We start from the raw sequence: 21,995 nt of genomic DNA, 5'->3' as shown, positions 1-21,995 counted from the left end.
CACCACCTTTCTCAGCCTCCAAATCATACTCTTGTCCCACACTGGCATGGCAACTCCTCAATAATCCTGAGAACTGCAGCTCTGCAAAGAGAATCTGCCGCTTCCAGGGTTCTTTGGGCAAAGCCGTGACTGTTAAAAGAAAGCCGTCAACAAATGGGGTCGGTGTGTCTTGAGGATTTGTAGAACCTGAGATATACAGTCATACCTCGAGATATACAGATGCTTCAGGTTGCGTTTTTTCGGGTTACGGACTGCCGAAACCCGGAAGTACTGGAACGGGTTACTTCCGGGTTTCGGCGGTCGCGCATGTGCTAAATCACGCTTTGCGCATGTGCAGAAGCACCGAATCGCAACCCGCGCGTGCATAGATGCACCTCTGCGGGTTGCGAACGTGCATTCCGCACGGATCATGTTCGCAATCCGAGCGTCCACCATATGCCTATACATTTTGCCTGTTTTTGTCAGAAACATTCCCTCTTGCAGTGTGGCCTCACCAACCAACCCCCAAGAAACTATAACTTTGTATTTTTGTGTATTTCTTTTTCTTTTTCTTGTTTGTTGTTATTTTTAAAACTTAATAAAAAAAATATTTAGAAAATTTAGAAAAAGAAAAAAATAGAGAGAGCGAAATCTATGCAGGCACTCAAGCATGGTTGCCCCGAAGAAGGCCAAAGACAATAGGGGTGTGATGGGGTCCCAGCCCCCACAAATGTTGGCAAGAGAAGCCTGTAGACCCCTGCAAAGGGACCGCACTCTGAGCGTTGGCAACCCTCCTCCTCCTCCCTGTGGTTCAAACGACCAGCAATGGACTGCTTCGTGGAATACTGGGGAGGGAATGAAGTTCTGATTTTTTAAAAATGGAGGTTAGAGATGTGCAGCAATATTCAGGGCACCCCAGAAGGGGTAGCACCCCACAAAGAAAGCGAGACGGAGGCATGTGTTTGATTTTACAAGGCTTTTAAGATCCAGCCCAAGTTTCTTCTTCAGCCCTGGGGAGGCAAGTAGGAAAGGCACCATGGGGAAGGTCTCAGGCTGGGGGCTGGTAGCACGACCCAGGCACCCCCGAAAACTGTCAAGAACTGAGATAAATTCAAGTAGAGAAAAAGTTAAGGCCCACGAGGCCCACCGGGAACCTCATTTTAAGGGCAGAAATTGGAGGCACTGTGGTGAAAACTGGGCGGGGTGTGTGTGTAGTTGTTTAAGGCCACAGGTTTTCTAGGAGTTGTCAAAAGGGGGGGGGGAGACTGCACACAGCTGCTGGCCCCAGCCCCTTCCCTCCAAGGCTAGCACCCTGCCCTGCTCCCTCACAAGGCATCTGGGCCTCCCCAGGCAAAGCAGACTTTCATTCGGCACTGCGGAACAGGGAACAACTTCTCCCGAAAATGGCAACCAGACTGCAGCAAGAGAGAGTCTTTACAGCCGCTTTCTGTTCAAAACAAAAAGCCAGTCCAGCGCTTTGACCGAGGCAAACAGTCACAAATCCCCAGTCCTTGATCTTGCAATCAATTCATCCTTTTGCAACCTGAACCTCTTTTGCGAACAAGTCATTCTGCGAGAACAGCGGCTCGGAGCTCCAGTCCTTAGTTTCGGAGTCCCGCAGGGCTGCTGAGAAGCACCCCTTTCTCAACGCAGGAGAGTTTTGCTGGTGGGGACCAAGAGTTCCGGAACGGTCCTTTGGCACATGCGAACGAGGAGCGTGCCACGAAGCGTGCACTGCGAGGGAGGCGCTGACGCCCTGCCATCGTCCCTGACCTGGATGTCAAAGCACCCGTCCTCCCAGTTTGCTGGCAAATGAAGACACTTCTTTCTGGGGCACGATCCTAGTGAGGGAACTGAAGGCTGAGAGGGGGGTCTCCCTCCCATGGTCCATGGCTAGTCAGGTCAAGACAAGAGTCACCCTGTTGCTTTTTCGTCCATCACATTCTCCTTGGCGGCTCAGCTGTACAGGCCTCCCTCCTCTTCTTCTTTGGCCTTGACCTCCCTCAAGCCCCCCACGTCTGGGACCACCTGCTCCAGCCCCTGATCTCTGGAGGGGCTGCTCCACGAGCCCTCGGGGGTGCTGCCAGGAGCCAGCCACGGATGCAACAGGATTCCGCTGGCCGTCAGCCTCTCAGATGGGTCCTTTCGCAGGAGGCAGCGGATGAGGCAGCGGGCTTTGGGCGAGAGGTCTTCGGGGACGGCAAAGCGCCCACGGCGGATCTTGCCAAAGAGCGAGAGGGGCTTGGTGTCTTGGAAGGGGTAGCACCCCACGAGGAGGGTAAAGAGCACCACGCCCAGGCTCCAGATGTCAGCAGCCTTGCCAGAGTAGGACGCCTTGGAGCTGAGGATCTCGGGACCCACGTAGGCCGGGCAGCCGTGCTTGTCCTCCAAGGAGTCGTCGGGACCTTTCAGCAAACACGAGTCCTCCAGATTCTCCAGCAGCAGTTTGGATCTGGGCAGAAATCCAAGGGAGAGTTAGCCAGGAGCCAGAGATCACTCAAAGGCAGAATACAATGGAATATAGTGGTGCCTCGGGTTGCGAACGGGATCCATTCCGGAGCCCCGCTCGCATCCTGAAGCGAACGTAAGACGCGACTGCGCATCTGCACCTGTGTGAGTGGCGTTTTGCCGCTTCTGTGCACGACGTCGTTTTGAGCGTCTGCGCATGCGCGAGTGGCAAAACCCAGAACCCTGAAAATATTCATCCCGAAGCTACTTCAACTCGAGGTGTGACTGTACAATGGAAAAGCACCCCTAATTTTGTAACTGGGAAAGGTGAATTCTGCAATAGGGATGGATCAGTCAAGACTGGGAGCAGATCTGCAGTTTGGTTGTGTAACAGATGGATCCCCCCTTTTCTTGGTTTTTTACAGAATCTGGGTTCTCCTCCCCGCCCCCTGAATTATTTGAATGATTCTGTTGGGGAAGAAACACAAGACTCCAAAAACATTTTAGGAGGAAAATAGGCAGGTATGGAACAAACATTTTAAAAAACAACTCTGGACACTTAATTTGGATCAGTCAATCAGCCATAAACCTGAGTACTGAACAGTACGATTGCATCTTACTTATGCAGGAGTTCAGTTCCAAGGGTCCTACGTGTACGGGGTAATTTCTTGTACCCAAATCCTTGGAACCACCCTGCAGCTAATGGGTTGGAGAAAGGAATGAATGAAGGAAGGAAGGAAGGGCATTTGGAGCACTCTCAGAGCCTAGAGAGAGCTTAAAAGCTATTTACGCACCAGGGAACCCTAAGCAGACCTGTTGCAAAAAGAGCTTTTAAGCTCTCTGCCTAGCTTGGAGTTAACTTGCTGTCCTGGACTGGGTGGATGCAGAGGAACGGTGGGAGGAACTGCCTGGAAAAACCCCCACGGGAGGAAGCCTCAGAGCCTGGGAGGGGCGATGATGAGTGGTCAGAGGGAGAAGACAGGGAAGAGGAAATGTCGAAAGCCGAAGAGACAACAGGACTTAATGAGCGAGGAGAGTCTGTGGCAGAGAGCAGTCCAGAATCAGAGGCAGAAGTGGAAGCAGGAGGGTGGGATGAGGGAGACAAGAGGCAGAAAGGAGTCTGGCTGGTGAAGAGGCACAGGTTTCTCCCCTTCCTGCTGCAACAAGCTGTCTCCCAGAACCAGGAGAGGCATGAAGTGAGAGGAGCAAAGGAGCGGAAGGATATACAGGCACAGTCTCTGATTGCTTGGAAAACAACCTGGAGCGGAGGCGACGTAATCTTTGGGGAGGTGGGAACCTTTAGTCTCGGCAACCGATACATGGCGGCAAGACCTGAGTTGCTGTGCTTATTAGGCCTGACTCTCCTGTGCAGATCTTGTTTTGCTAATAAAGCATTGACTCCAGAAATATCCTGATTCAGTTGGAGGGTGGGCCACAGATGAATATTCTGAACAACACAATCCTAGCCATGTCTAGTCAGAAGTAAGTTCCATTGTGTTCAAGGGGCACAGCTCCCAGGTAGACGTGAATTATGGCTTTACTTTCAACTAGACATGTCTGGGATTGCCGTGCGATTGGTTTTACTTTGTAATCGCCGCCTTTATTAAACAAGAAACAGCTTTCTCGGTGTGATTTCCTGCTGGCTTGCTCACGGCAGTTTCCACCAGCCAGCCTATGGTTGAAATCGCACAAGTTAAATGCGCCTCTGATGCGCTCGTGACGTGCATAATGTCCAGTGTAGCTGATCAAGTCAGCAGGAAAGTGTCAACAGATGCCCCTTCTCATCTCCTCACCTTTCTCGGTCAGCAAACACGAATTTTCGCAGTTTGAGGTCCCGGAGGACCACGCCGTGCTGGTGGCAGTGGGCGACCGCTTCGGCCATCTGATGGAAGAGGACAGCAGCCTCGGGCTCGGGAAGACGCTTGCACCGCCGCACATAGTTATGCATGTCGTCCCTCCCGGGCTGGAAGAAGACATAAATGTTCTGGTCCCCGACAATCACATCCGCCACAGGGGCGATGTTGGGATGCGCTGGAAGGGCGGCGTAAGGGGCCAGCGCCTCTGGGTAGCTCCTGGCTGGATAGACCTAAAAAGAAGGAGCAAATTGTTACAAGGAAGCAAACGAGCAGAACAAGCGCAAAATCAGAGCGCAGTTAACCTGTGGAACTCACTGCCACAGTAGGCAGTGGTGGCTTTAAAAGACAAATCCATGGGCACTCTTAACAGCGCAATCCTATCCATCTCTGCTTGGAAGTAAAGCTATCATTCACTTCTACCTAGGAGTAGAGCCCCTTGAACACACTGGGACTTACTTCAGAGTAGACATGGATAGCCTTGTTAAGTGTGTTTTTCTGTTTTTCTCTCCACCAAAAAAAATGCTAATGCATAAAATCCGTTCCCTTCTTTCAGATGTCATTATTGTTTAGACACTCCTTTCCATTGTTAATTTTCGCTTTTTAACCCATCAGCATTTCTTGGCTTTTTGAAGTTTTTAAATGCATACTTTTTGTTGCTTCTACTCTTCTGTATTGCATATTGCACACATGACAGTGTGAATTATGGCTTTACTTTCAATTAGACATGGATGGCATTGCCCTGCGATTGGCATTACTTTGTAATCACCGCCTTTATTAAATAAGAAACAGCTATTTTATTGTCCAGCGACAGAAAATCTTGCATTTTTTTCTCTGTACAGTATATCTTGCTGGGCCCAAACTGGAGAAAAATAATAATTCTCCGTTTAATAGAAACTCTTTAGAGAAAAGTGTGTGTGTGTGTCCTTTCTTTATTTGACCCCCCTTTCGTTCTGCACCAATAGAGTTGTTGCCATTTTGTCCATGGTTCACTAATCCCCAAACCACGTATCCAGAGAAAAAGATGTGCCACAGAAAATAAAATCGATGTTGAAAAATTGAAGTCTTTGGTGAGCTTAAGGCAAAGGAGCTTCTAGGGGAGCTGGGCTTCCCTCCTTCCAAACAGAACATAAACACAGCCTCCTCCAAAAGCACATAATCCTCAACTCTTTTCATACTAAAAAAGTAAACTTGGTGGGTTGGGAGTTGGAGGAAAGGGAGTACAGTATTTCAGAAACAATGGCCAACTCAAAGTGGGCATGACATTCCATGTTCAGCCAGCAGGTGTCAGCATTGCTCAGCCGCTAGCAGCTCTGCCAAAAATGGCATCGTTGGGAAAAATAATATTGTGGCACTTCATAAAAGACACACAAATTTACCATGGCATAAGGCAGCTTCGCCAAGCCAGTGCCCTATTATCCGCAGTCAGTGTGCATCCAAAACATATAGAGGGCACTTGCTGGGCAAAGGTTGGCATAATCATTCATAGACTCTAGTCCACAAATGACTATTATGCACCGTTATAAAGTTGTTTGCCTTTAAAGCGCCACAGGAATCTTCCTTTTTCAACTAAGGATTAACAAAAATCCCCCTCCCCGACACACACAGCCTTGCTCAAAGAGGCAATTTTGAAAATGGCAGGATGTGTCCGGGCTGAACAATGGGGATGGAGACGCTCCTTCGGGTATACTGGACCAAGGCCGTTTAGGGCTTTGAAGGTCGGCACCAAAACTTTGAACTGTGCTCAGAAATGTATAGATACAACAGGTCCCTATTTACACTTTCTGGAAACAATCACAGACCTTTTCCCCCCAATAGTTCTCCCTGCGGGATAGATAAGTGTTTTTCCATGAGTGCCCATTGCATATTGTTTTTCATCTTGTTTTAAATTCACCTGCTGATTTTATTGCGTGTTGCCTTGAGGCAATTGCGTGAGGTGAAGAAGAAGAAGAAGAAGAAGAAGAAGAAGAAGAAGAAGAAGAAGAAGAAGAAGAAGAAGAAGAAGGAGCGTCTCCACCCCCATCGTTCTGCCCGGACACTGAAGTCCAGCGCCAAGGGCCTTCTGGCAGTTCCCTCGCTGTGAGAAGCCAAGTTACAGGGAACCAGGCAGAGGGCCTTCTCGGTAGTGGCACCCGCCCTGTGGAACGCCCTCCCACCAGATGTCAAGGAAATAAACAACTCTCTGACTTTTAGAAGACATCTGAAGGCAGCCCTGTTTAGGGAAGCTTTTAATGTTTGATGTATTACGGTATTTTAATATTTTGTTGGAAGCTGCCCAGAGTGACTGGGGAAGCCCAGCCAGATGGGCGGGCTATAAACAATAAATTTATTATTAATTATTATTATTAACAGGTCAGGAAAAAACACCATTTTCTCCAGCAGGTTTCCTACCTTGCAGGTGTATTCTGACTCCGTGTGTCTGTCCACAGCCCTGTAGCAGCGGCCGCCTTCGGTGGCCTCCAAGAGGATATATGAGCCAATCTGGGATATCCTTGACTCCCGGTCTGTGGCAGGAAGGGGGCTGGAGGCAAGGGGTTGGAGGCAGGGGCTTGGGCTTGGCAGCAGGCTGAGACGCGGGCGCTTGGCTTCTGGGATGCTGGTCTCAGATGCATCATCAAAGTCCAGCCGCTGCTTCTTCTGCGATGCAACGACCAGAGGGCACTCCTGTGCAAGCAGACTCATCTGGAGGGGGAAAGTTAGGAGAGCAAGGGGTTAAATCAAAAGGGTCAAGGGGCCACAGCTAGATGACCAAGGGAGCTAAGACCCCTTAATGAATAACACCCATTCTGCACTTGGATCATTTATTGTGGCAGCACCAGAACTTTGGAAATCCCTGCCTATTGATATTCCTGTAATTTTTTCGGCACATTTTTGTTTAGGCAAGCCCACCCAGATATTTAGAAAGCTGGTGCGAGTTTTTAATCTGTTTTTAGTCTATTGCTACTTTAATTTTTGGAAAATCTTAAACTGATGTTAATTTTTCCTATTGATAATTTTATTCTTTTATCTTTTTTGTAACCCACTTTCCCCCTCTGTTAACCGATTTACCGACACTTATTCTTAGATATACAAAGATACACACCCGTCACAAAGTATCTTTTTATAATATACTAAGGAAAGCAGCTACTTAAGTCTAAAAAAGAAGAAAAGACGAGAAAATGAGAGACCTAAAAAAGAGAAAGGGAAAGAAAGGAAAAACCACAGTACAGTGCTTTTTTGTAAACCACTTTGAGGGTCTTTTTCAGGTTTCTTTTTCAACCAAGCAGTATATAAATTTCATGAAATAAACAGATATCCATTCCTAGCCCTGGTACTAGTCCTCAGTGTCTGGTACTAAGCAACAGGCCATCTTTAGAAACTGAGCGTGTGGACATGAGAACTGGCGGGTGTCTGCCTTTGGTTCTTAACAGTGCCCTTATTTCTCATTTAACATTGACTACCAAGTGATTTCTTTCCCTGGGGGTATTCATACCCCTTTGTGGCTTAGGGCCCTTGTATGGGACCGCCTCTCCTGGTCTGCCCCACAGAGGACCTTAAGGTCCATGAATAATCCTAGTTTAGAGGTCCCGGGCCCTAAGGAAGTCAGACTACCCTCCACCAGGGCCAGGACCTTTTCAGTGATGGCTCCAACCTGGTGCAATGCTCTGTCCCAGGAGACCAGGGCCCTGCAGGGTTTAACCTCTTTCCGCAATGCCTGTGAGACAGCACTATTCCGCCTGGCTTTCCACTCGAACTTAGCCTGATCTTTTATTCCCCTTCCTTCCCTCCCCCTCCCCTTTTTATGAAGATTATTCACTCTGGGATCCCACAGCTAATTCTCCCCTGGTCTCCTCGCTGGCCCAAATAGGGCTAATTTAGCCAGCTAGCCCTGGTGATCATCTAATGTTTATTGGATGGATTTTCCCCCTAAATTGATTTTTGAATTTTATTGTTGTGCATGTTTTTTATACTGTATTTTATGCTGCTTTTACAATTAAGTGTTTTAAATTTGTTGTTAGCCGCCCTGAGCCCGGTTTTCTGAACCAGGAAGGGCGGGGTATAAATTATAAACATTTGTGAATCTAACGGGAGAAGAAACTGAAAATAAATAAATAGTTTCTTCTCTAGCATGGTGAATCGTCAGTTCCGTTGCTACCCCCGATGGCGGCCTCATTTCCTGACACCGTGTTTCCTGAGTCTCAGGCAGAATGGGAGTACCCCTAAACTTTTTGGGGGGGGTAAAGCACTGGAACTACACAAAGGGCATTGAAGAAGACAGCAGTATACATTAAAGCAGGGGTCAGCAAATTTTTTCAGCAGGGATCCGGGGCATAGGAATTCTTTCATTTCCCCCCCCCCAAAAAAATAGTCCGGGCCCCCCACAAGGTCTGAGGGACAATGGACCGGCCCCCTGCTGAAAAAATTTGCTGACCCCTGAGCTAAACAAGCTATAGCTCAGGGCCCCACTCTCGTGGGGGCCCAAAAAAAATTTAAAGGAAAAAACCAACTGGATGTACATTTCCAAAATATGAGCTAAAAAACAAAATAAAACCTACATACAGCAACAGTGTTTTGTGTTGTGTAGGCTCCTATTTGTTATGTGGAAATGGCTTTAGATACCTATTAGGTCCATAAATGACCATACAGTGGTGCCCCGCAAGACAAATGCCTCGCAAGACGGAAAACCCGCTAGACGAAAGGGTTTTCCGTTTTGGAGGTGCTTCGCAAAATGAATTTCCTATGGGCTTGCTTCGCAAGACGAAAATGTCTTGCGAGTTCCTGCAGGTTTCCCCCCCCCCTTTTCTAAGCCGCTAAGCCGCTAAGCCGCTTATCAGCTGATCTGCTAAGCCCCTAAGCCGCTAATAGCACTAATCCACTAAGCCACTAATGGGCTTACTTCGCAAGACAAAAAAACCGCAAGACGAAGAGACTCGCAGAACAGATTCTTTTCGTCTTGCGAGGCACCACTGTATAGCATATATCCAACACAAAAAGACCCAGTGACAATTTGTTGTTGACGAAGGACAGCTGGACATATAAAGGGCTCCATTACCTTCAGTAGCTTAGGGCCTCATCAAACCTAAATCTGGCCCTGGCGCATGAACACCCACCCACACAGCCCTCCCTGTGTGACTAACCGTCACAATAACCAGTGGCAATGAGTTCTGCAGGGGCTACTTGTGCAATGTGTGGGGAGAAAACCAGGCATGCAAAGCTAAGAACAGCCCTGCTGGGTGCAGTCCACCCACAAACCGTAGAGGGAAATTTGCCAGCCTCCCAAGGTAGCCATGCCAACCCAACCCTGTATGCTCCCAGGAGTCATCAGAGGGCAGAGTTTCTGAGCTGTCATTGCTGCCTCTCGTGCCAGAAGCTGATGGCTTGGGAGAACAATGGGGCGAGCAATGTTTTGCATGTACAATGAGGCATGAGGGTGTTTGCCTCAGGGATGGGTGGGTATTGAATCATCACACACAGCAAGGTGGTCAGAGTGTTGGCAGCTAGACTAGGGACTGGGAACGGCCGCCAAGACCATATAACACCAGTCCTGAAAGACCTTCATTGACTCCCAGTATGTTTCCAGGCACAATTCAAAGTGTTGGTGCTGACCTTTAAAGCCCTAAACGGCCTCGGCCCAGTATACCTGAAGGAGCGTCTCCACCCCCATTGTTCTGCCCGGACACTGAGGTCCAGCGCCGAGGGCCTTCTGGAGGTTCCCTCATTGCAAGAAGCAAAGCTACAGGGAACCAGGCAGAGGGCCTTCTCGGTAGTGGCGCCCGCCCTGTGGAATGCCCTCCCATCAGATGTCAAGGAAATAAACAACTATCTGATTTTTAAAAGACATCTGAAGGCAGCCCTGTTTAGGGAAGTTTTTAATGTTTGTTCTTTTATTGTGTTTTTAATATCCTGTTGGGAGCCACCCAGAGTGGCTGGGGAAGCCCAGCCAGATGGGCGGGTATAAGTAATAAATAATAATAATAATAATAATAATAATAATAATAATAATATATTATTATTTATACCCCGCCCATCTGGCTGGGGTTCCCCAGCTACTCTGGGCAGCTTCCAAAAAAACATTAAAATACTGCAATACATCAAACACTAAAAGCTTCCCTAAACAGGGCTGCCTTCAGATGTCTTCTCAAAGTCTGGTAGTTGTTTTTCTCTTTGACATCTTGTGGGTGGGCGTTCCACAGGGAGGGCGCCACTACCGAGAAGGCCCTCTGCCTAGTTCCCTGTAACTTTGCTTCTTGCAGGGAGGGAACCACCAGAAGGCCCTCAGAGCTGGAGCTCAGCGTCCGGGTAGAACGATTGGGGTGGAGACGCTCCTTCAGGTATACTGGACCATATATAAGGAGTATTATTATTACTCCTTAAACCAGGGTTACAGTCACCAAAATGGAAAGCCTGTTTGCCATTTGGGGGTCAGACAGCTCAAAAGTCATATTTTTCCATATGACTTTTTGCTACCTGAAATTCATTCTGATTGTGCAGGTGAAGTGTCATGGACAGGATTCTACAGGATGTGTTGCTAGTGTGTGAGAACAGGCAAGATCAAGGATCTCCAGGCATGCATCTGCAGAGGGTGGAGACGTCTGGTGCCATCCTGTCGCCCGGGCATCTCACGGTAAAAAAAAGGTAAAGGTACCCCTGCCTGTACGGGCCAGTCTTGACAGACTCTAGGGTTGTGCGCTCATCTCACTCTAGAGGCCGGGAGCCAGCGCTGTCCGCAGACACTTCCGGGTCACGTGGCCAGCGTGACAAGCTGCATCTGGCGAGCCAGCGCAGCACACGGAAACGCCGTTTACCTTCCCGCTAGTAAGCAGTCCCTATTTATCTACTTGCACCCAGAGGTGCTTTCGAACTGCTAGGTTGGCAGGTGCTGGGACCGAGCAATGGGAGCAAACCCCACCGCGGGGATTCGAACCGCTGACCATGCGATCAGCAAGTCCTAGGCGCTGAGGTTTTACCCACAGTGCCACCCGCGCTACATCTCACGGTAGCCAGGTGCAGAATGCGCCTGGTAAATTTCGAAAGCTGGGAGAGTCAACCTGCTTCCTCCGAGGATTCACCTCCATTGATTTCCAGGATTCCAGACAGGAGTGTCTCCCACCCATACGTGGAGATGCCAGGGATGAAACTTGGAAGTTTCTATATACGAAGCAGGACATGGGTGGAGCTGTGGGTTAAATCACAGAGCCTAGGACTTGCCGATCAGAAGGTTGGCGGTTCGAATCCCCACGATGTGGTGAGCTCCCATTGCTCAGTCCCCCCTCCTGCCAACCTAGCAGTTCGAAAGCACATCGAAGTGCAAGTAGCTAAATAGGTACCACTCCGGCGGGAAAGGAAACGGCGTTTCCGTGCACTACTCTGGTTCACCAGAAGCGGCTTAGTCATGCTGGCCACATGACCCAGAAGCTGTACGCCGGCTCCCTAGGCTAATAATAATAATAATAATAATAATAATAATAATAATAATAATAATAATTTATTACTTATACCCCGCCCATCTGGCTGGGTTTCCCCAGCCACTCTGGGCAGCTTCCAACAGAATATTAAAATACAATAACCTATTAAACATTAAAAGCTTCCCTAAACAGAGCTGCCTTCAGATGTCTTCTAAAAGTTTGGTAGTTGTTCTTCTCTTTGACATCTGCTGGGAGGGCGTTCCACAGGGCGGGTGCCACTACCGAGAAGGCCCTCTGCCTGGTTCCCTGTAACTTGGCTTCTTGCAGCGAGATGAGCGCCACAACCCAACCCCAGAGTCGTCCATGACTGGACCTAATGGTCAGGGGTCCCTTTACCTTTACATACGAAGCAGGTGTCCTGCCACTGACTTGTAGCCCTTGCTAGCCCAAGGTGATGGAAGGGGACTGATGGAGAGGGGGCTGGGCGTGGAAGGAGAAAGGGAGCTCTGCAGTTTGGGGGCTAGGGCGGAGACATCGAACTAGGCTTCATGTTAGAAGAATCAGGACAAGTAAGATACTTCTTCACACAGTGCAATGTTAAACTATGGAACTCCCTGCCACAGGAGGCAGGGATGGACACCAAACTGGGTGGCTTTAAAAGAGGACCTGGAGAGGGCTCTTGCTGGCTATATGCCACCTCCAGGTTCAAATACCAGTTGCTGGAAGGAAGAGTGCTTTCGCCCTCAGATTTTGCTTGCAGGTTCCCAAAATGGGCATCTGGGCTGGCTGGCCACTGTAAGAACAAAATGCTGGACCAGGTGGGCCCCCTGCAGCCTGATCTTGCAGGTTCTTCTTCAGAGACCTGCAAACTCCATAGGTTCCCAAAGCCTCTCTGCAGAATGGAGGACATGGGAAGCTGGAAAAGGTGCGCTGCAGCCCCTGATCTCGTTCGCCAAACGAAAGGAGCAGCCATCAACCTGAGAGAGGAGTTAGAAGCAAATGAACATCTCTTCTGCCCAGGTCAAGGTGCAATACACCTCCGGGCACTCAGGCATGGTAGAAGATACATGTGCAAGGATTTGCAAAAGGACATCATTTGCACAAACATAATTGAATGCAGGCACAACCTTGATGGCAGAAAGTGAGGAGGAATTAAAGAACCTTTTAATGAGGGTGAAAGAGGAGAGCGCAAAATATGGTCTGAAGCTCAACATCAAAAAAACAAAGATCATGGCCACTGGGCCCATCACCTCCTGGCAAACAGAAGGGGAAGAAATGGAGGCAGTGAGAGATTTTACTTTCTTGGGCTCCATGATCACTGCAGATGGTGACAGCAGTCACGAAATTAAAAGACGCCTGCTCCTTGGGAGAAAAGCAATGACAAACCTAGACAGCATCTTGAAAAGCAGAGACATCACCTTGCCGACAAAGGTCCGTATAGTAGCACCTTAAAGACCAACTAAGTCAGTTCTTGGTATGAGCTTTCGTGTGCATGCACACTTCTTCAGATACACAGAAGCATGCACACGAAAGCTCATACCAAGAACTGACTTAGTTGGTCTTTAAGGTGCTACTGGAAGGAATTTGTTTTGTTTTGACTATGGCAGACCAACACGGCTACCTATCTGTAAAAGGTCCGTATAGTTAAAGCTATGGTTTTCCCAGTAGTGATGTATGGAAGTGAGAGCTGGACCATAAAAAAAGCTGACTGCCGAAGAATGGATGCTTTTGAATTCTGGTGCTGGAGGAGACTCTTGAGAGTCCCATGGACTGCAAGAAGATCAAACCGATCCATTCTGAAGGAAATCAGCCCTGAGTGCTCACTGGGAGGACAGATCCTGAAGCTGAGGCTCCAAGACTTTGGCCACCTCATGAGAAGAGAAGACTCATTGGAAAAGACCCTGATGTTGGGAAAGATGGAGAGCACAAGGAGAAGGGGACGACAGAGGACGAGATGGTTAGATAGTGTTCTCGAAGCTACCAGCATGAGTTTGACTAAACTGCGGGAGGCAGTGGAAGACAGGAGTGCCTGGCGAGCTCTGGTCCAGGGGGTCACGAAGAGTCGGACATGACTAAACAACTAAACAACAACAATGTGCAAGGATTTGCAAAAGGACATCATCTGCATAAACATAATTGAATGCAGGAGGCGAAGGGAGGCTGCCTTTTCGTCCCTACAAGCTGCCTGCAGGCACTGCCTTCTAAACAGGGACAAGAGGTTTCCAGAGCTGTATGCAAGCAGAAGAGAGTGCCAGCCTCAAGGCTCCAAGTGCCTCCAGAGAGACTGCAGGGAGGAGCCTCCAGCTATCTCTCTTTCACTTGCTCTCATCAGCAAGGAAAATAAGTGGATGATGCAAACAGAGCGCAAGTCCCCCAGCCTCCACCCGCCCCTCTCTGCTGACCCAAGAACAAGTTTGCCTTGAGGTCACACCTTTCCTCTTGGCAACATGATCTCTGCATTCCCCAACCTGGATTTCCTGAGAAAAGGCTGTGAGCTCTGCAAGACAAAGCAAGGAAAGAAACACTCTGTCTATGCTCAAAGCCCCCGCTCCCTTAGTTTCTGTTTCACACGTATGACGAACTCAGCGCAGATCCAGACCTGTGCTTTAGTATATACACACACACAGACACCCTTAAAAGTACAGTTATAAAGGTTTGCTGATATTTACTCACTTGCAAAAAATAAATTAAAAATGCCACCCGTCTTTAAAAATTATCATGGCAGTTAACAGCATAAAGATGAACAGTAAGATTACAAACACAACAGGTAACAGAAGAAATAAAACTTTCATTCCAAATCAGTAGGTGAAATCACTAAGTCAGTCGGTTGTGCATGAAACTCTAATCATGGGTTCAAGATTTCTGCATTGCCACGGGTTGGACTAGATGACCCGTAGGGTCCCTTCCAAGGCTGCAATTCTATGAAATCCAGACATCCACCTAGATGAATTGCCCCACTGGGAAAGCCTGGAACCAGGAAGTCAGCCACCATCAGCCTTTCCTAAGTGCCCAGAGTGTGTTACATGCATTATATCAGTAACTTTTACAACAGTCTTGTAGGGTAGACCAATGTCACCACCTCCATTCTACAAGTGGGAACCCAGGCTGTTAAGAAAATGGTTTGCTGAAGGCCTCCTAGTTCGTGGCTCCTGAGATTTGGCTCAGTGACTTCCCAATTCCCACTCAATCTCCAGGGGGCAAACGTCACCTTATGGAAAACTATCATTGTTTAAAACCAGCCCTCAATTTCCCCCTTCCTAGGAAAACAGCAGTTTCTGCAAAGGGCAGTTTTGAGTGGCAAAGCAGCAGAAGAGGGGTATTTAACCCCTTCCCTGTCAGCTGCTGCCTTCAACCTAAGCTCCCAGGTGTGGCTTTGCAGTGGTAAATACACCTGCAATCCTGGTGCAGCTGGGGGCAATTTGGAGCAAGAGAACAGCCAGCAGGAAGCTCTAAGCCCGCCTTCCCCAACCTGATGCCCTCCAGATGTTGTGCACTACAAATCCCACCAGCCCAAGCCAGCACAGCCATACACATCTTCACATACAATGTGCCCTTTGGCTTTTGCAGCTGCTACACTGTTTATCGCTGCACCATCTTTTACTTCTGTCCTTCGTTGCTGGCGTCCATGCTGTTCCTGGATTATTGATCCAGACCGACATGCAGTTGTATCCTATGGGCTCCGTCACAGTATCTGCCATGGCAACAAGATTTTGGGGAGGGGGGAAAGTGGGCATTGCTGTTCTTCAGCTGTTTTCCCCACTCACAACTATGTTCATTACAAAGGTACTCCACCTCATTCAAAGAAAAAGAAACTCTGCACATGCACAGATTTGGTCTGACCCAAATCAGATACTGCAGACTCCACATGGAAGCCTTTGGAAAAAAGTGGTCTGGGTCAGGCCTCTGAGCACTGGGCACCCTCCTTGAAAAGAGGCTGCCACTCACTTGGTCACCTGTGACTAGTTTAGAATCACCCCAGGCGACCAGAGAGGGGAAAGCTAATGCCATTTAGTTGCGCAACAGCTGGTTATGACTAAGGCAGGTATGTTAGTAAGAAAGGTTTTATTGGCTAATCGTTTTTGTGGACCTAATTTGCACGGCTTTTTTTAAAGGCTCTTACTCGCCTGTTGCATCAAACATTTTCTGAATTGCCTCGCCTCACCCGAGGCAACCGCAATTGTTGGCTGTGGAGGAAGTCTGAAGAGTCATTGCGAGTCACTCCGTGATGTGATACTGACTGACGGAGATGTCTAAATTTAATCAGCCCCAGGAAAGCTGCTGCTCCTCAGCTGCAGGATCCAAGAGGCTGTTCTCCAGGAAAAGACTTAGCTGAGCCCAGGGGCCACATGTCAGGCCCCCAAATTCACTTTCTGCAGTTGCAACCCATAAGAAACAGAAAGCAACAGGCTCAGCCTGGCTGGAATCCTATGCCTGTTAATTAAAGGGCTGCAATTTGGACTCAGTTTTCAAACCGAGAATAAATATGCAAAGCTGCCTTATACCCAGCCAGTCACACAATCAGAGCCGTAGAGCTGGAAGGGATCTCCAAAGGCCATCTAGTCCAACCGCCTGCAAAGCTAAAGAACCCCTGACTCGCTCAGCACCACCCACACTGGCTGGCAGCAGCTCTCCTGGGTTTCAGGTAGAGAGACCTATCTGGAGATGATTGGCACTGAACCTGGGTCCTTCTGCAAGCAAAACAGCTCCTCTACCCCTGGATTATGCCCGGATGCCCTGTCTGCTGGGTCCGCAGTCCTTTTGCCTAGAATGCTTCCTTCCTATTCCCAAACGCCCCTGGTGGGAAACAGTTTGGCCCCTTGGCGCTGAAGGAAAGGCACTTTGGATGCCGAGGGTGCCTCTGAGAATGGCCAGAGTGGAGCCCCTTTTTTAGCCTGTTGCAGCAAAGACAGTAGGGGTTCGCCAGAGAGTCCTTCCTAGCAATCAGGTCCGGGGGCTAAACGATTCTCGCCCTCCCCCCCCCCGAAATCCAGGTGGGGCCAATAACCCACCCCACACATCCTTCTTAGCACCCTTCTGTACCTTTGGCGGCGGCGGCGGCGGCCTCGACGGCGTTCCCTGTATGCGGGTCTTTATTTTGGAGAGGGGGTCCTTCTCTTTCCTTCTCGCCCCCCAACTCCGGAGTGCTTTTCCTCCCTTCCTTGCCCGACGATCCTGCAGGGTAGGCGGAATCCAAGGGCAGGGGGAGCACCCAATCCAGAGGACCCCCACCTCGGGGCGGCGGGTAGGGTGGGATCCTGCGTCCCTCCCCGCCTAAGAGCAACAGCAGCAGCGGCGCTCCATGGTGCCAGCGGCGAGGGCGCAGCGCAGCGAGCGAATGCGCCGTCCCCGAGCGGCGAGCGCCTTTGTCTGCGCGGCCGCTGCGGCTCCTGGCCGCGCCGTCGGGGATGATGTAACTCCCGCAGCCGCGGCTCCGCCTCGGTCCGGCTGATGCGGCAGGCGGCGCGGATTGCACCAGGCAGCCGGGCAAGGCGGGCTCCGCCCCGGCTCGGGTGACACGCGCCGCCCCGAGCCTGCAAGCGCGCCCCCTCGGGGTCGCCTTGCAACCGGGTTGCGCCACGCGAGGCCCCCCCAAGGCGTGGGACTAGTCTGGAAAGAGAGGGGCGACAGCTGCAAGCCCGGGTCCGGATGCTAGCATTTGATTGACGTTGGAGTGAGACTGAGTTGAGAAATAAGGCTATGAGCGCATATTGATTGTTGTTGTATGTTGAGTCGTTTAGGGATGGGTTGTTGTTTTTTTAAAAAATGTTTTATCATTATATGTTGGAAGCCACCCAGAGTGGCTGGGGCAACCCAGTCAGATGAGCAGGGTATTCCTATTATTATGGAATAGAATGTCCCTATTTTCATCGGAGAAAGGTTGGCGAGTATGTGCTTCTGAGCACCAGCCACTGGGAATCCAAGGAGGGCACAGGGCTCTTGTGTTCGAATCCGGCTTGCTGGTTCCCCATTAGGGCATCTGCCTGGCCAATGTGAGAACAGAATGCTGGACCGGATGGTCTGATCCAGCAGCCTCTTCTCCCATTGCTATTGTCAAGCAGAGGTAAACATGGCAAGTATCTCTCTGCAGCCTTTAGAAGGCAGCTAGATTTCCAGAGATAGGCAGGATGATGAGCATCTTAAGGGCACTCCCCCCCTCCTATGTTGTTGTTTAATCGTTTAGTCGTGTCCGACTCTTCGTGACCCCCTGGACCAGAGCACGCCAGGCCCTCCTGTCTTCCACTGCCTCCCACAGTTTGGTCCAAATCATGCTGGTAGCTTTGAGAACACTGTCCAACCATCTCGTCCTCTGTCGTCCCCTTCTCCTTGTGCCCTCCATCTTTCCCAACATCAGGGTCTTTTCCAGGGAGTCTTCTCTTCTCATGAGGTGGCCAAAGTCTTGGAGCCTCAGCTTCAGGATCTGTCCTTCCAGTGAGCATTCAGGGCTGATTTCCTTCAGAATGGAGAGGTTGGATCTTCTTGCAGTCCATGGGACTCTCAAGAGTCTCCTCCAGCACCAGAATTCAAAAGCATCAATTCCTCGGCAATCAGCCTTCTTTATGGACAAAATCAGCCTTCCATGGACAAAGACAACAGCAGTGGCGTAGCGTGGGGGGTGCAGGGGGGGCCGGCCGCACCGGGCGCAACATCTGGGGTTAGGGCAAATCCACGGGTTAGGGGGCGCAAATTACTTGCCTTGCCCCGGGTGCTGACAACCCACGCTACGCCACTGGACAACAGGCACATATTGATAGAGGAATGTATTAGATAATATGCAAAGAAATATACAGTAATAAGAGTACATTCATTTGTTAAAAAAAGGAATATACAACGGGAAAGACAGGGAGTCTAGTGTGTTGGTATGTACCGGTATATGATTTTTGGGGGGGGGGGAATTGTTTTTGTTTTTTCTCTTTTTTGTTTCATTTTCTTTCTAGGTATATAAAACGTGTATATAATTTGGGTATACATGTTGGAAATTATAGTAAGTCCTGTAATGTAATATGACAACATTTACCGATGTAATATAAGAATGTTAACAGATAAATAAAATGCAAATTCAAAAAAAGAAAGAAAAGAAAGAAACCCCAGGTCCTATTCCTATTCCTCTTAGAAGGGGGTGGGGAAATCTCTCGTGGAATTGTTAGGAGGTTGTCCCCCCTCCCACAAGGGTCATCAAGACCCAACCCTCATAAATGCAGGAACCATAAAATTGCAGAGTTGGAAGGGATCGCTAAAGGTCATCTACTCTAACCCCTGCAAAGCAGAGAGCATAAAAGGGTCTGGATTGGAAGCCAAGCCTTATGAGGAGCTGAGTGTGTTTAGCCTGGGAAAGAGGGGATATGAAAGCCATCTTTAAATATCTAAAAGGCTGTCACATGGAACAAGCTTGTTTTCTCCTGCTCCGGTGGGTAGGACTCGAACCCATGGCTTCAAGTTCAGTCCCTGCTCCTGCCAACCTAGCAGTTCGAAAGCACGTCAAAGTGCAAGTAGATAAACAGGTACCGCTCCGGCGGGAAGGTAAGCGGCATTTCCGTGCGCTGCTCTGGTTCGCCAGTAGCAGCTTAGTCCTGCTGGCCACATGACCTGGAAGCTGTATGCCGGCTCCCTCGGCCAGTAAAGCGAGATGAGTGCCGCAACCTCAGAGTCGGCCACGACTGGACCTAATGGTCAGGGGTCCCTTTACCTTTAAAGGATTAAATAAGGATTTAATGAAAGTTGGATATATGTAATTATATGCGGTTAAAATTAAAAAAATGTATCTGTGGAAACCAGAAGGGGGAGGAGGGAAGTCCTGGGGTTCAGGGAACCACACAATTGTAATAATAATAATAATAATAATAATAATAATAATAATAATAATAATAATTTATTTATACCCCACCCAAATGGCTGGGGGTGGCTTCCAGCAAAATATTAAAATACAACAATTTACCAAACATTAAAAGCTTCCCTAAACAGGGCTGCCTTCAGATGTCTTCTAAAAGTCTGGTAGTTGTTGTTTTCTTTGACATCTGGTGGGAGGGCGTTCCACAGGGCAGGTGCCACCACCGAGAAGGCCCTCTGCCTGGCTCCCTGTAACCTCGCTTCTCGCAGGGAGGGAACCTCCAGAAGGCCCTCAATTCAATATTGTTGAATTTAAGTTTGAATGATGTTAATGATGAAACACTGAAAATAAAATAGTAATGATAAAGATTTGTAGTTGGCAATAAATATTAAATAAATCCCATAAAAAAAACTTTTAAAAAAGACAATGGCACTCGTCATTTCAGTCCTCCCATCCTGTCCCCTTCTCTCCTGGTGTCACCAATCGCATGTGCCACTTCCTCATTTCCTCTTTTCTGCCCTGGCAACTTGGCCAGGATCCACGGTCTCTCCTCACCTTGGAGACAAGGACAACAACACACTTCCCACTGAGTCAGCAGCAGCAGAGGTGCTCTGGGTCTTGCGCAGGGTTTCGTAATGTCATGACGGGTTGCAGGGCCCTTGCTGCAGGTAACCTGACCCCGCCTGCGTTAGGAAATCACATCCGCTGCCAGGAGAAAGAAAAATACATTCCGGCTTCACCTCTGGGACTCCCAAAATGGGACTCGCAGCAGGAGGGCCAAATGAGCAGTGGGGCTTGGAACACCTGTTAGGGCAATTAGAGCACTGACATGACCAGATAAAAGGGGAATTGTTGGAAGAGTCTTGGGTGATGGATGGATTAAGGTTACCACCTTTTATCTCTCCTCCTCCTCCTCCTCCTTCTTCTTTGGAGATCACTCGTAGCTGTGCCAGATTGTTTTCCATAAACATGGTTTTAACAATGAGTCCGTAAGTGACTGTGGAGGCCAGTTCTGGATCCACACATCCTTCCTCAGTTGGGACATTGCTTTCCAGGCTGGAGTTGATCACGGTGAGGGTTTGCCAAACACGCCTTCCTTTTAGCACGTTTCTCCCTTGCGTCCTGAGTTCGAGTGTCATCAAAGCCCATAACACCTTTGGTAAAGGCTGTTCTCCAACTGCAGCGCTCGCAGGCAAATGTTTCCCAATTGCTGGTGTTTATACTACAGTGGTACCTCGGGTTAAGAACTTAATTCGTTCTGGAGGTCCGTTCTTAACCTGAAACTGTTCTTAACCTGAAGCACCACTTTAGCTAATGGGGCCTTCTGTTGCCCCCGGAGCACAATTTCTGTTCTCATCCTGAAGCAAAGTTCTTAACCCGAGGTACTATTTCTGGGTTAGTGGAGTCTGTAACCTGAAGCGTATGTAGCTTGAAGCAAATGTAACCCGAGGTACTACTGTACATTTTTTAAAAAATTGCCTTGAGACAGTCTTTAAACCTCTTTTGTTGACCACCAGCATTACGCTTTCCATTTTAAAGTTCGGAATAGAGTAGCTGCTTTGGAAGACGAGAATCAGGCATCTGTACAACATGACCAGTCCAACGAAGTTGACGTTGAAGAATCGTTGCTTCAACACTGGTGATCTTTGCTTCTGGTATTTTATCTAACCTGTACTTCGAGCTCTTTCCTGATTCTGGTTGTGAAGGGCCTCAACTGCCCCACAAGAGAGGAGTATTGCCCCTGGCAATAGGGAAACTCTTCAACAAGGAAACTCTTCTCTTTTATCGGAGAAATGTTGGAGGGTATGGTAGGACGTCCCTATTTCCATTGGAGATATTTCCCCCCAAGCCAAGGAAATAAGATAACTATACAACTTTTAGAAGACATCTGAAGGTCGCCCCTTTTGGTTTTAGTGTGTTTTTAGATACAGAGGTACCTCGGGTTAAGTACTTAATTCGTTCTGGAGGTCCGTTCTTAACCTGAAATGGTTCTTAACCTGAGACACCACTTTAGCTAATGGGGCCTCCAGCTGCCGCTGCATCGCCGGAGCACGATTTCTGTTCACACCCTGAAGCAAAGTTCTTCACCTGAGATACTATCTCTGGGTTAGCAGAGTCTGTAACCTGAAGTGTCTGTAACCCGAGGTACCACTGTATAGTCATACTTCGGGTTACAGACGCTTCAGGTTGCGTTTTTTTAGAAAAGTTTTTCTTTTACAAATTTAAATAACACATACTTTCCAATATAATACATAAATTCTTTTAGACTTCCCCCAGCTCCCTCCACAATCCTCATGATTTTAAAATTTAATTCACATTTCCTTTATAATTGTATTGCTAGTTAGTGAATCTTTACAGCTCTTTCCCCTCTTACAACACCCTTTCTCCTCACAAAGCCTCTTTAAAACCGACTAGCGTTGTCTGTTCATCACATATATTTTCCAGATGAATCGTAAACTTTCTCCAGTCCTGTATGAACTTGTGATCCTTTTGGTATCTGATTTT

General features: G+C 48.7%; 1 protein-coding gene across 1 annotated transcript; it reads right to left on the bottom strand.

Annotated features, from left to right (window-relative positions):
- Window positions 1–940: 940 nt before the first annotated feature.
- TRIB3 (tribbles pseudokinase 3) lies at window positions 941–16,828 on the bottom strand. Its single transcript, XM_081868025.1, has 4 exons — window positions 16,706–16,828; window positions 6,672–6,962; window positions 4,221–4,513; window positions 941–2,431 (listed from the first exon to the last, which is right to left on the bottom strand). Exons 2-4 carry the CDS (start codon window positions 6,960–6,962, stop codon window positions 1,936–1,938), a joined length of 1,080 nt encoding a protein of 359 aa, XP_081724151.1. The 5' UTR covers window positions 16,706–16,828; the 3' UTR covers window positions 941–1,935.
- Window positions 16,829–21,995: the final 5,167 nt, after the last annotated feature.

This window comes from Podarcis erhardii, assembly GCF_964252035.2.
Source record: "Podarcis erhardii genome assembly, chromosome: 6".
Classification (NCBI taxonomy): Eukaryota; Metazoa; Chordata; class Lepidosauria; order Squamata; family Lacertidae; genus Podarcis; species Podarcis erhardii.
This window is presented reverse-complemented; position numbering and strand designations above follow the sequence as displayed.

Bases quoted from the DNA above. Each gene is read 5' to 3' on its own strand.
- TRIB3 (XM_081868025.1), bottom strand. From the start codon at position 6,962: ATGAGTCTGCTTGCACAGGAGTGCCCTCTGGTCGTTGCATCGCAGAAG. The intron at 4,514-6,671 runs GTAGGAAACCTG...CCTTCTTTTTAG, and splicing joins AGTCAGAATACACCTGCAAG to GTCTATCCAGCCAGGAGCTA. The intron at 2,432-4,220 runs GTGAGGAGATGA...ATTTCTGCCCAG, and splicing joins GTGTTTGCTGACCGAGAAAG to ATCCAAACTGCTGCTGGAGA.